The sequence below is a fragment of the Chinchilla lanigera genome, unplaced genomic scaffold (genome assembly GCF_000276665.1).
Source record: "Chinchilla lanigera isolate Chin_1 unplaced genomic scaffold, ChiLan1.0 scaffold00078, whole genome shotgun sequence".
Lineage (NCBI taxonomy): Eukaryota > Metazoa > Chordata > Mammalia > Rodentia > Chinchillidae > Chinchilla > Chinchilla lanigera.
In genome coordinates this window covers 2,741,501-2,756,051 of record NW_004955479.1, presented here as the reverse complement: position 1 = coordinate 2,756,051, position 14,551 = coordinate 2,741,501, and the positions used below count along the sequence as shown (strand labels likewise).

General features: G+C 37.1%; 1 protein-coding gene across 5 annotated transcripts in view; it reads right to left on the bottom strand.

The window, feature by feature from the left end:
* Ing3 (inhibitor of growth family, member 3) overlaps nucleotides 1-14,498 on the bottom strand; it is a 29,971-nt gene extending 15,473 nt beyond the window's left edge. For 2 of the 5 annotated variants that reach the window (XM_005402308.2, XM_005402309.2), the window contains exons 1-5: nucleotides 12,318-12,390; nucleotides 11,837-11,978; nucleotides 11,524-11,595; nucleotides 8,970-9,070; nucleotides 7,230-7,295 (exon numbers count right to left, since the gene is read on the bottom strand). In XM_005402308.2, the coding sequence (XP_005402365.1) occupies nucleotides 7,230-7,295; nucleotides 8,970-9,070; nucleotides 11,524-11,595; nucleotides 11,837-11,864 (267 nt within the window). In that variant the 5' untranslated portion in view covers nucleotides 11,865-11,978; nucleotides 12,318-12,390. Of the gene's footprint in view, nucleotides 1-7,229; nucleotides 7,296-8,969; nucleotides 9,071-11,523; nucleotides 11,596-11,836; nucleotides 11,979-12,317 lie in introns of all 5 variants that reach the window. The other 3 variants (XM_013503292.1, XM_013503291.1, XM_005402310.2) reach the window with 3 other exon arrangements.
* Between the last annotated feature and the right edge of the window lie 53 nt (nucleotides 14,499-14,551).

Sequence of the window (14,551 nt, the reverse complement as noted above, 5' to 3'; positions counted from 1 at the left end):
TAGTGGTCTCCTTGCAAAAAAAACCCAGTAATTCCCCTAAATTTGACTGCAATTACTTGTAACGCTAATAAAATAAACCTGTTACTCTCAGTATAAAGTGTTCAAACACCATAAGACACTGAGGCAATACAAACTACACACAAAGCACAAGCAATCCAGGAAGATACGTAATTGCTTCCAAAAATTTAATAAGTTTTTATTCATGGTAAGTGATGTTGATTTTTTTATTTATGTTTGTAGCATCAAGTTAGTAAGAGCTTTTCTCTTAAACACATTTCATTTGAAAATGTACTGAGGGCAGGTGGCATACAGATATAAAACCTGCACAAAGTCAGAAGCGAATGGCTAAGGTTTGAAAAACTTTGAGTTAGATGACCTAGCTAGTCTTTGTTCTTCTGTTCATTATCTGATTAACCTATGTTGGGTTTTGAGGGTACAGAATGATCAAGAACCTTGCCAACTCTCAGGCATCCTAGTTAGAAGATCTAGTATTTTTGATTTTATGAAAATACTATGACTTTATTGGTAATAAACTCAATGGGATGCCCAACATTGTTACTCTTTTGCACAGTAATGTGCACTTTACCACTGAATAAATCTGTTTTGTCATAATTAAACAGAGAAGCTCTTTAAAAGCAAATGAATTTACAGTAGAACATATTTTTAGTTGAAATGCCCAAAATATACATATTACTCTAAGTCTGTTTTAAAATCCCCTTTTTGCTAAATGGACATATACAAATACTGTTTTAGAAGCACTTTTAGTCATCTTATCTACCAAAAAAGGCAATCTATCCGAACCTGAAGAAACTAACAAAATTATGAAAGCCAAAGAAAGGATACCAAAAAGTTTGAACAAAGACTAGATCTTAACAGAGTGGCCTCCTAAAGTGATTCTATAAAGAAAACAAAATTCATATGAATTACATTGCCGGACATTGAAAAGAAGTACCTATTTGCACTGCAGTCTGTCCTTGTTTGTCTACTGAAACAGAATCAATCTCGGAACATTCTACTACCTTTTGAGAAACTGTCTCCCACCTAAAACACATCCTTCACCAAAGACGACACCATTAAATTTCAAAGTCATGTTAATTCTTTTCCCTCACCATTAACGTATTCAGGTGATTTTTTTCAATAAGTATTTGTTGCAGGATAAGTATGGTACATTCTAAAAACACTGAAAAGACAGATCCTAACACAATAAGACAAATATATGAACAAAGATGGATAATTATAATGTGATTTGATCAATAATCAAATATGAATAACAGGGATGTACAGATTGGCATGACTATGCTGAGGGGTGGGGCAACATACAATATTAATTACCTATATAATAGCTATTCTCTCCTTTCTGTCTGATGAAAGCCCCGTACCCGCACGTATGGGGTGGTAATTTGCCCTGTTAAATATTTTTCAGCCTTTCTTACAGGTAGAGGGACCCATTAAGATGGGAGAAGTCAGTATAAGGATTCTAAGAAAACTCTTCAAAGGAACTAAACTACAAAATGTGCCCTTTTGCATCATTTCCTACACCAGCTCATCTACCTGCCCAGAACATATCAGAAGCTTCCTAGGACACTGATGATGTTGGTGATGTGGTCTGCCTCCTCCAGCAGTCATTTTATGTGAGACGAAAACAAATCCTTCATTTAAACCATTCTTATAAGGTTTTCCTGTTACAAGTAGTCAAATCTCTTCTTCTAGACATAAATGACACAAATGTGAAGATTGGTTAGGATTATATTAACGAAGAGGTCATGGGTGTGCAGCTTACTGAAGGATGGAAAAGTTTATCAAGCAAGCATGAAGAAGAAAGTCACTCCCTGTACGAAGAGAGTCATACAGCATGTTCACTATAGACAGCACATGCATGGTGCTAAGGGACAGGGTGAAAAGGAGATGCACTAGAGATATGGCTAGAACCGGGTCAAAAAGGATGATGCAGGACATGGTAAAACAAACTGGAAGAAAAACACCAACAAATTGAAGTAAGAGAGTGGGCTGAAATATCTATTTTAGAATATAACAAACCAAGAATGTTAAATCAAAGCAGAAACACCATTTAGAAAAGCTACTAAGCCATTCAGGTGATGAAGAAAGACACCAGAGGCACAGCAGGCTCTATAAATGACAGGAGCGAAGGTTCTAGAGTGAACAGCAATTCTGTTTCCTGGTTGGGGTACTGGTTCCAAGGATACATATTCATCAAAATGAACTGTATATGTAGGATACATACATTTTATTGTTTCTCATTATATTCCAATTTTTTAAAAAAGTATTTTAACTATATTAATGCTTACGTATAGATGTGCCCCCAAAGCCTTACGCACTGCCAGGTGGGGCTTTCGGGCATGACTGGATCATGGGTGTGTGATGGTGGGTAATGGCAGTGTGGTAACTGTACTAGTTGTAGCCTAAATAGAACACAAGGGGAAAGGGAGGTTTACTGCTATTGCTTTTTTTCTACCTGCCCTGCCACGGACGTTTCTCCTCTGCCATGCTGCCCTGCCTTGGAGCCAGGTGACTATGGAATGAAATTCCTACAAGCTGTGAGCCAACATGAACCTTTCCTCCTTTAACTTGTGGAGGATGAGTATTTTGTCCCAGCAACAAGAAAGTACCTAAGACAAACTAAAAACAGGCTAAATGAATGCAAAGGAAAGGACACGATAAGTACTTAGATAATAAAAAGGAACAAGACATGGTAATTAACTAAATGCAGGTCAAGATAGGGACAGGGAATCCAGGATGACTTTCAGAAACTTAACTTGCATGACTATATGATCTGTGTTTCTTCTGAGATATGGAAACACAAAATGGATGGGTGGGTAAGATAAAGAATGAGTGTAAGAACCTCAAGTTTTAATAAACTGAGTTCCAGGGCTTAAGGGTTCTCTGATCAGATGAAAAGACTCGGAGGAAAAGTCTGGATTTGAGGAATAATTAATGTATAACTGTTAAATCTAGATAAATATACCTGGAAGGTACTGGACAAGTGTTTTTCAACTTTGGTGGTATACAGGGGTGGGGGACAAAATTGGCACTTGACAGAACAATTCTCCACCGTGTGGCAATTGATCTTCCTGGCCCTCTGGACTGGGACTAAAAGGGGAGAAGAAAATCTCCTTCAGATGAGCAGCACTTGAACAGTAAGAAACATCATAGGTCAAGGACAAAACCTGAGGAACATCACCTTGTGATTTACAACTAAGGATAATGAGAAAAGCCACGAAGGTATGAGAATCGTTATTAGAGCACTCAGATGATAACACCTGAGCAAGACTGCAAGAAAAAAAAGAATGGTAAAGCGTTCATTTTCTTAAGAGTCAGTTTAAGAGGACTAAAGAATACTCAATGTACTTGCCCATGAAGAAGTTATCAATGTAGTTTCAGAGAACTGTTATACAGAATTCAAATTGGCATGTATGGGATTAAATTGAAGGTGAGGGAATGTCAAAGAGGTTGAAAAAGAATAAAAGTGGAGTAACAATCAGAACACCTCATTCTTTGAGAAAAGAGGTAAGGGTTGGAGATTTAGCTCAGCAGCACAGCACTTGCCTGGCAAGCACAAGGTCGTGAGTTCGATTCCCGGTACCGGGGGGGAACAAAACCAAAAAAAAAAAGACATGAGCCTTTAGGGAATTGATAAGTACAAGATATTCCATGAATTTCCCACCAAAAGCCTTTAAACCATATTAACAATGCAAAGCAAAACCACAACTGGAGAAGGGATGTTTGTGTGTGTGGCACAGTTCTGGAAAAGCCATTGGGAGGAACAAAACAAAGCTGACTAAATTCAAATACAAGGGTTAACAGAGTCAAATGTAAAAGACACAAATAATAATGAAAACTCATAATTTGTAGAGATACCAATGTCACAGCTGCATGATTTCTCCCAGTTCTAGTGACCCGTAATGAGTGGTGATTTTTAGAGCAAATAAAAATCCACCCTATGTTGGTGACAGAGTGGAAGGTAGGAGTAAAAGTTCAAGAGCTCAACTAGGATCTTGCTTAGGAAAAAAAATAAAAAGAATGACAAAGTAATACAAATTAATTAAGTAGCAATATAGGAGGCATTTCAGAGGGAGAAGAATCCCAAGTGATGATCAGGTTCAGTATGTGTCCGTGAAGGAAATCAGAATTTACAAAAGTCAAAGTAGATGATAGAAAATAAAATGATTTTACAAGAGAATAATTCTGAATTATGCCAGTTCCCTAATAAGTGGAAGAGACTGATCCATAAGCCATTAAATAGCTGATAATGAGAGTAGAGGACAATAAAGATGGTGAAGTCTCAAAGGAGGGATTTTTTTAAACTGTTAACTTAGAAATTATACATGATTACAGGTTACTATGTACTATTTCAATACATATAAATATTGTGTAATATTCACCAAGGTAAATATGTCTGTTTCCTCACACACTTTTTAAATGATAAAAACAATCAAAATCTCAAATTTCTTTATGGTGAAAACACTCAAAATCTTTTCTATCTTAAAAAAATATATTACATCATTAGTCTTAGCTATTGTCACCCTATCATCCTATTCTAACAGGACACTAGAACACCCTTCTCCAAACTATAGATGAGTATTGGCGCAGTCAACCTCTCTGTCCCCTCTCCCCCTCTTCTTATTCTCTCCAGACTCTAGTGGCCACTATTCTACTCTCAACTTCTGTGAATTTACACTATCCATATGAGTGAGAGCCTAGAGAGAGAGATTTTTACATGAAGGATGGTCACCTGAAATAGCAAGTTTTTAAAAAGGGAAGAAAAAAATTAAAAAGAGAGAAGAGAAAGAAAACAAGACAAGACAAAAGGCAGCCCTAGAGGTAACAGGAAAGTAAGAGAGAACACCTTCAACACGGCAGGACTAAAAGAGTGTGGCTTTGGGAAAGCGGAAGAGCCCAGTAAGGAACATGAGATGGATCTAGTTTTTAATGAAGAAGTGAGTGTTTTTATACATACACAACACACACACGTGTGTGCTTATATACTTATGTACAGACACTCTAGCCAAAGATATAAGTACTCTTATTTTATAGATAAGGAAACTGAGGTTCACGATTAAATAACTTCCAGTCGTGCTGTCAGTGAAAGGGCGGAACTCGCATTCATACTCCCATCTGTATTCACTGTGTGAACGCTCACTTTTTACTATGGTTATTAAATTTATTATATTACCTTTCTGTTAGTTCATGCTCTAGCCTAGGTGATCAATTCCCCTCAAAGAACAAATTTAGTTTTTACTTTCATTCTGTTTATGCCATTATCTCTGAGTGAAATGCTCTCCCCACGTAAGAAGCCCCTGACATCTGTCTAAAACTCACCTCATCACCACATAACTGCACGGCTTGGTTCCACTTTGCACCAGACACCCTCAACACTCCACTGATTTGTACCTGCTACATTTTCTGTGCAGGCTGTCCACTTGAATTCATAGGTATTTCTTCCCAACTAGTTTACTAGTACCTTGAAGACTGGAACTATTTCTAATATTTACTTTTTATTTTTTCATTATACCCAAGCAAAATCATTGTATCGGGCACACTGTGGATAAACAATAAGGTTCATGGTTCATAAATAACAGATGAATATATGCACACATACTTAAAAAGCAAACATAAATGTTATTTTTCTAAATACATGAAGATATTTTTAGTAAAGGTATAAAAAGTAGTAAAGTAACAAAATATTAAACAAGGAAGACAGGCAAAGAGCTACATGAATTAAAAATACTCTCTAAAGAAAGGTACATATGGGGCTGGGGATTTAGCTCAGCGGCAAAAGCGCCTGCCTGGCAAGCGCAAGGTCGTAAGTTCGGTTCCCGGTGCCGGAGAAAAAACAAAAACAAAAAAAAAAAAATAAAGAAAGGTACATAAAAAATATGAGGAAGAATGTTACTATCAAATTGGCTTTAGATCTAAGTGCAAAGGCTTTTTCTGTTACAGACATAATTGAAGACTCCAACAATTAAGTACTTTTTTGTTTTCATTCTAAAGACACTGCCTAAAAATAAAGTAGAGTTGTAGTTAGGTCCTAGTTGCTACAATTTACTATAGCTACAACTGTTTTGTTTTGTTTTGTTTTACTTTTTTTGCTACCAGAAATAGAACTCAGAACCTTGCACTTGCCAGGCAGGCACTTATACCACTGAACTGTATCCCTGGCCCTATAGCTACAACTTTAGACAGTGTCTTCTATGAAATTCCTTTTCAGAATAAATGTATAAAGTATCCAGGTTATTACAGATATTAAAGTATTTTCACAATAGAAACACAAACATTCTCTATAGCTTTACATGGCACACACTTTGAGTTTAGCATCAGCATTTATAATACACACCAAATGAGGTGTATACCTTTTTATGTTGTGTCTAGCTCACTGATATTTAATTTATATGCACTTGTTCAGTAACAAAACTGTTCCCAGAAAAGACTGAAAAGGTAAGAGATGAAATCAGTTAAGGTGAAGTCAAACAAAAATGAGCATCTGTATTCTGCTAAAACTTACTTTCAGGCCAAAACAGAAATTAGTATCTACTGAAGTATATATTTTAAAAGAAGATGCTTCACATTTAAAAAGTACCAGAATGACATCAACTTAAGAAATACATATGTCTTCTGGGTCATTTCAATCTTTTACAAGTACTACTGCAAGAAGGAAGCTTTTCTTAAAAAAAAAAAAAAATGCATGTAATCTAATGCTTCCTGAACATTTTTGCCTCCTGACAGTTGAAAACTATTTATCAATATCCTTTAGGTAAACACTAATTCTAATGATTCTCTTCCTCTTTTAATCAGACTATCAAGAGCTCTCCTCAACATAGATACTTAAGTGTATTTTACTAGAGAAACAAACTCAAAATGATCTAACACATAAGTAAACACACTACTTTAAAAGTTCAGGATCAGTGAAATAAAGTTAAAGTCAAGTCTTGCATATACATATGAGATACATATATACATACATACACACACACAATCTTACAGCAGTGGAGTCTTGGCTAAAATAAAAGGTTCCAAACCTTATAACTAAATACTTTTTACAACTTTTCCTCAAAGAAACAAAAAAACAAATACTGAACTCTCAAATTAAATGTGCTCAATAAAATAATACTTTACTTTTAGCCTAGTCTTCCTACATAAGCCACCAAATTTAAAACATAACTCATAATTCAAGTTCTAAAACAGCATAGTGTATACACACGAATTTTACTTACCAAGTCATATATCTGGTTTGCCAGCTGTACTTTCTCATCTGCATCTTCCAAAGCTTTATAGTAGTCCTGAATAAAAATATCATCATTTCAAGAATTAATAATTATGAATATGCATGTAAGGATATATAACTGCATTTTCATTACCATACCTTGTTATCATTGTCATCCTAACATTAGTAATAAAATGCCTCTTAGAGCTAGGGTATAGTTGAAGAAAGAATCAGAAATTATAGACAATGACCAAGAATTAAAGCAATGTGTTCTGTGTTCTTAGAAAAGATTATATATTCCAAGTCTAGTTTTACTAGAGCAAGTTATGTGAGCTAATGAATAGTATTTCAAAGAAAAAAAAGTGTTAATCAAGATTTATCTAATTTGTAAAGCACATTTACGTTCTATTCAAAAAAAAATTTTTTTGTTTTTTTTTTTTTTGAGACAAGGTCTAGCTATGTGGTTCAGACTGGCCTCAAACACACTATGTAGCCAAGACTTACTTGAACTAAGGGCAAACCTCCTGCCTCAGCCTCCTGAATGCTGGGATCATGGGTGTGTGCCATGTCTGGCTAAAAAAAGTTATAAACCACACCTATACAAATGATTCTAATCTACACATCCTTATTATCCAATTATTCTGTAACTTCCATTTTAAATTAGGTATAAATTCATACAACTTAATGTATACTTTAGATTTCTCAGCAATGTAAAGCAAATTAATGTTTTAAGAAACAAAGATTCTATGAATTTCCAAAGGATACCAGACTTTGGGCGTTATACTGGAGCTGTACAACACAAAAAACTTAATAGTTAAAGAAATAATGCCTTTGGGATGTATATATGTGATGGCTATAATCACACGCACCTGGGCCTCTTGGTCTCTTTCACGGCAGGACTACTTCTCTTAATAGACTCAGTTTTTTTTTTTTCTCCAAACAGAAATAATCTTCCCTCCATGTAGTAGAATCAATAACTACTCAATTTTAGATTCCAAATTTCTTTCTTAGATAACCCTTGAACAATTATATGAAGATTGGTGTAGGAAGGCATTATCTTTCAGTGATACTGAAAGCCCTGCCCAGTGTAAGATAGCTATATGGCAAAGTCCTGAACAAACTCAAGTCTTTTAAATCATTCTTCCAAACGTACCCTTGCATATAATAAATCATACTATTAAAGAAAACCTTGGGTTGAGGTCTAATGCCCATTCATAATCTGGAAGAGACCTCTAATTCCTGTAAAACTAGTATGAATTCAAAGAATTCTGTATTTCTAGACCCCATGCACAAATTCAGAGTTTTAAATTGAAAGACTTTTAAAATACTTCCAATTCTTAAGATCCTGCTGTTCTGTGTGCCCACCAACTTAGGTACCTACAAATACAAAAAATATGCTCAAACTCTTCTGACTGTCCTCCCAGTTTGTGACCCAAAGTACATCTCTAAAGTTAAGACAACTTAACACATACAATCAGCAAAAACAAATTAAAAGGGGGAAGGGAAGTATCTGTTAATAGTCTACTAACACTCCAATAGGTATTCATTAATACAATTTTTAAAATTACCAGTATCTTTCAATGATTAAAAATCCATATGCTTAAAGGTAGAAAACAATACATGACTTGCGTTCTAAAGATCCACTGATAACTTTTGCTCATTTTGATATCATAAATCAGTTTAACTATGAAGTATCATTTTCAGAGGGTCCTAATATTTATTGATCAATCATCTAAAGTGTTACACATACTTTTTTGATGGATGCCATCTGTTCTTCTCGCCACTCAGGTTTATTTTTCTTTGCATTCATAAAGAATTCACTGACTCTTTGTTCTAGCTGATCCATTGCATCTGACATAAAAAATTTCATATTTAGATAATTGAATTCATAAACAAAATAGACGTATCTCGATTTCAGTAAGAGAAACATCTGACATGTAAGGTACTATTTCACTGGCCATTTACAACGTAAACCTTAATTACTTAGTTTGTTGTCTCTGTTACTTCACAATTTTTTCTAATAATCCAAGGAGAGTCAACAACATAGATAGGATCTGTACCACAGTTTTTGAACAGTATAGGTTTGGGGTCAAAGCTAATGGTATTAAATCAGCTAAATGCGACAAAACACAACTGCTTGTTGAAAATACCAGGAGATAGCCTTACATTTCTTTTAACAAGGAAAAGTGATTTTTAAAAGATTTTAAGCATTTATTTTGGTATAGCACTCCATCATCTTGAAAGTAGTTGGTGCAACCCTTTATCCACTTAATGCACTATTTGATTTATTCTATGTAAAATTTTTCTAAAGGATATACTAAGAATAATTATCTCACTGGACATCAGCTGAAAAAAGAAAAACAAAATGGATTTTGTTGTTATGTAAGTTAAAAAAACTCTCGTACTACAGTCTTCTTTCAAAGCTCTTCAGTGCAAACGAAATAGCTTTATAAGGACTCAGACATCCTATGGTTAATCTTTTAAAAATATTTTTCTTTAAGCATTTCCTACATCTACTTTGTTAATCTGTAATACCTCTTAATTTTAGAAAATTCTACTGAAATTGCAAAAAATTAAAGCTTAAAAAACCTGCAATCTGTATAATCTAAATCCAAATTATAAAAATGTTTCACAATAAAGCTTAAAATGACAATAATCTTTTAAGTAACGCCTACCTTGTTTCAGGTGTCATGCATTCTAATTCATCTATAATATTTCAAATCCTCAGATGATTCTTTTCTTACAATGAAAACTCCCCAGAAGTGATAATGCAGTCAGTTCAATGAGTAAATTAATAATGTACTAAAATAAACTCAGGTCTACCTGACAACAAAGTCTATGCTCAATCCTGCAGAGAATACTACCTCAGGAAATCTTTTCACATTTCAACTCCAACATGCATTATGAGATAGTTGGAAAACCGCCTATTAGATATGATCAAAATATACAGTAAATGCTTAAATGAAAAATTACAGTACAAGACTCACTGCACTTACTTCCCGTTTAATATCCTCCTCACTTGAATACACACTTATCCTATCATTCTAGACACTTTCTGAGGCACTTCTGGAAGCCCTCTTTCATGAGTATCTTTGAGGTGTGATCAAAAATAAGATGAATGCTATTACTGAGTGTCAACCAACACAAAAGCAGGCTTGTAAAACATTTCAGTATGTCTTCATCCACCTTATTCACTGGATCTGGCACTGTGTGACTTCTAGCTCTTCCTCAAAGCCAAAATGACCATGAAACAAGTATTTTGAATCGATTCAGTACATCAATGCAACTACAACCCTGCAACTAAACACACCGTGAAAGAGGACTTACAGAACTGCTTCAGAAAGCAGCAATAACGATGAGATAAGCATGTTCAAGGCAAGAAGGGGTTATTTTGAGGATGACTAATGCCAATGTGTGTTTTACTGCAGTACATTTTTAAATTTAAACACTCATGATATTTTTTTATCACAATCCATACAGATTTCAGACTTGCACACTGCAACAGGCTGGATGACAAGGTGCCCGAACAACTTGACATGAAGCTGAGAAAAATATATTCATGAACCAAAGACACAGATTTGAGTGTGTGGTGGGAGGAATGTAATGGACAAGTTCCCAAACTTATGTGAAGTGGTTCCTGAGCTATCTACTTTCATTCCCTGCTCTATGAAGAAGCAAGGTTAATTCTGGGAAAGTCATTCAACGACCAAGTTATCAGAGAAAGAACAAAGTTCACCAAGGGCCAAAATTTTGCTAATAGACAAGTTTTCTATAAAATCTTATTTCCCTCACTCATCCTGAGAAAATGAGCATGCTGCTGACAACTCAAAGTGTAATTTTCCAAAGTCAGTATGCCAAGTTCACCAGGGTCTCTAAATACTCACATAAAACCTCGCCCTTCTGTTTTCTATCCCTAAAGAAATCCAAACAAAATCCAATTTAACAAAAAGTATGAATGCTGAAATGTAAGTTCCCTATATATAGCTCAGGTGAAAAATCTCAACATTTAGACTGATATCCATTAAAACACACATGGTATCCACGTTCTCGATGAAGGCACGGAAACATGTTTGCACAGGGCCGAAAGTGAGAAAGGAATACCCGTGCTCTGAAGCCTCCTTCTCTTACAAAAGCCCCGAGAAAGTAGAGTGGGAGGAAAATCAGCAGCACAACACAGCGCTGCCCATCTTTGGGACAACTCCTCAGGTGACCCAGAGAGGGACGCGCACAGGCACCAGCCAGCGTCGCGGCGAGCAGGCCCGGGACTGCGCGCGCAGCGGACCAGAGAGGACGCGCCGACTTACTCTGCACCTGCAGGTCCATCTCGCGCATCTCGGTGAAGCGGTCCCTCAGGTCCATTGGAAGTTGCTCAATCACTGTCAAAGAGAGTCCGTCAGAGGGGTGGGGCCAACGGCAAAGTACGCGCTTGCGTCACTGCGTGCGTGCGTGCGTGCGCGGGGGGGGTGAGCCGGCAGCTCACAACGAGGCTGCCAGTTACCGTGAGAAAGAAATATCCCCCGCCTCCCCCTCCCTCCCGCCATCCTGCCTGCCCGTCCACTCGCGCTCTCGCCCGCCCACAGGTCCCACAGGCGGCCGCCGCCAGTGCCACGCACTCACTTTCCAAATAGTCCTCTAGGTACAACATCGCGGCCCTTAGAGCTGGGGGAACGAAGGGGTCCAGGGGTTTATTTGTGTCACTCGCTGTCGCCGGAGTTTTGTCCCTTCCAATATGGCGCCTCCGCTAGCAGCACCCGCTCGACTCCGGCAAAAAAAAAAAAAACAAAAAAAAAAAACCACTTTGGCGCCTGACGGCGCTTGCCTCACCGCCGCCCGGAGCTGCTATTGGCTGGCGGGAGCGGTGGCGTCACGCGTCCGGTGCTGGTCCCCGCGCCTTAGTGGGAAGTGTAGTTTTGTTCGCCCGCTTCGCAGATGGCGGTGCGGGTGGCTCTGCGCGGAAAGACTACAAAAACCAGATGCCACTGCGGACGTGGCGCAACAGACTCCGAAATGCGGTGCCTCTGTTTATTTGTTGATTCTTTGCACAGGGAACGACGGGAGTTGTATGCGCCTCCGAGACATAACTAGGAAAACTTCTCACCTGTTCCTTGCTGCGGTTCCACGTCCCCGCGTTTGTGAGTCGTGGGTTTCAAGGAGTATTTGGCAAATAGTAAAGATTCTAAACGCTAGAATAATCGGCAAAGTTCGGGCCATTCGAATTGTTCAAAGTAGAACTCTGTCGGAATTTACTCTCAGTATTCACTCCAAAAATACGAGTGGGACAACTGATTGGGTTTCCTGTAAGACAGTATCTTGAGACGCTGGAGTGGGTATGCATTTACCTGATTGAAAGGGGCGCGAGCAGTTCTCAGCAGACACTTGTATGCTGGTTTTCGATGCATCTTGACATTGTAATGTAATTATCATAGTACTTATATAAGCATCCACACCCACGCGCCCTCTCAAAAAGTGGCCAATCATAATTATTGAAGAGAACCTTAACAACAAATGAGTTGTGCTAGCAATACCTTCAGGGTATGTAGAATAAATATCCTGTGTTAGAGGACTGTAGTCCTGGACGATGTCTTCTATTTTTTAACTCCTTCCGCAAATGTTTATCAGTAATATATTTAATAGTTCACTGCTGGTCTTATTTTTCTTAAAAACTCTTGCCGTCAATAAATATCGGGTCTTATTCTTTTCTACTTCAATCGCCTCATCTTTCGGAGAAAGTTGTTCCTTAGAAGATCTGTAAGGTATCTTTAAGACTTTCTTATTGTGAAGTGTATTTCTTTTAATTTACCTTTTATGTGTCACTTCTCAAAAGTTACATATACTTCTTAGTCTTAGAAGTTCTGTTCTCTTTTAACCTGTTTTTAAAATTTCTTGTACAAGTTAAACAGTCTACATTCTCTTTTTTAAGTCCAGTGCTGAAAATTGTATGTGTCTTTGTGTATTATTTCTTTAGAAACGGATACTTTTGCTCATGGTGACTGTTTTCTAGATTGTGATTTTCTAGTCTGAATTCATGTTTCTGGTGTTGTAAAGGTGAGGAGTCTTTGATGCTGAAGTTAATGTTGAGGTTTCCTACAGAGTATAGGAATTTGCTTCTGTAAGTTGCTTGGGGACACCATCCACCCTAGGGCTAGATTAAATTCTTCAGTTTTTTATTGTATTGTACAGACAGGTTGAATTTGAGCCTCTAAATCAAATGTCTTGTTATAGTTTCTCAGGGGAGACTTTGTCTTCTCTTTTCTTCCAGCTCCAAGGTAGGCTTGTTCCTTACTGACCTTTGTGTGTATAAGATTTATTTCTCTCTCACCTTTGCACAGGGAATATAGCTTTTGAGGATCCCAGATTTTGTCACCTATTAGACTATTCCTTCTCTACTGGTTCTTGGCTTTATCTTTTGATTCTGGCATGCTACAGAGGAGCTCTAAATGTCCAAAATTTGACAATAATCTGAACAAATGCCCACTTAGCTGTCACATTTCTTCCTCCCTCACAAACCCCTTTTATATCCCCTCTGAGATTTTTTTCAAGGTCCTACTAGGTCACAGATATATTTGGTTTTTTTATTTGATTTTTTAATCCAGAATTTTTAGTTGCTTTCAGCAAGGGGCTCATTCAGAGTTGCTAATCTGGCATACTATTAAAACAAAAGTCTTTTAGTGTAAACTGAGATTCTGGGAGTATTCCATATTAATAAGGAAAATAAAATAATAATTCTTAATTTAGTCAGTGTGTATAAACCCCCCAGAGAAACCAAAAATAAGATGTACACACTGTATATTTCCATTAATGAACGTAACTCTTATTGTTCAGACATCTGTCAGCTTCAGAGAATTCTACTTGCACGTGTATATGAAGCTTCTTACATCTTTAGGTTGTGCAGCCAATGCCCTTTGGAATGATTGTCTGCTAACGACCAATACTTGTTTCTAGACCAATACTTGTTTCTAGGCAGACCTGCATTAATTACAGCCTCTCATATTCATGGAAGGCTAGGCTATCTCTTTATTATATTCCTATCTTCCGCGATCACAGCTTATTGATTAATCAGAGATAGACCAAAGGTAGGCCTATCACATGCAGTTTCTTTGGATATGAAATTAAGAATGAAAAGACACAGAGACAGACAGCATTGTGGCAGACCTGCATTAATTGCAGCACAGTAAATATATTGTCCTCAGGCTTCTGCTGCTGAAAAGCTCCCAGATCCTGAGAAACCACTCTGAAGATACCACCATGTATTACAGCAGCCATTGATATTTTCCTACTAATCTATCCATAACTGTGTAAAGTTTGTAATGTTCCTATCCTATTTCATAAATG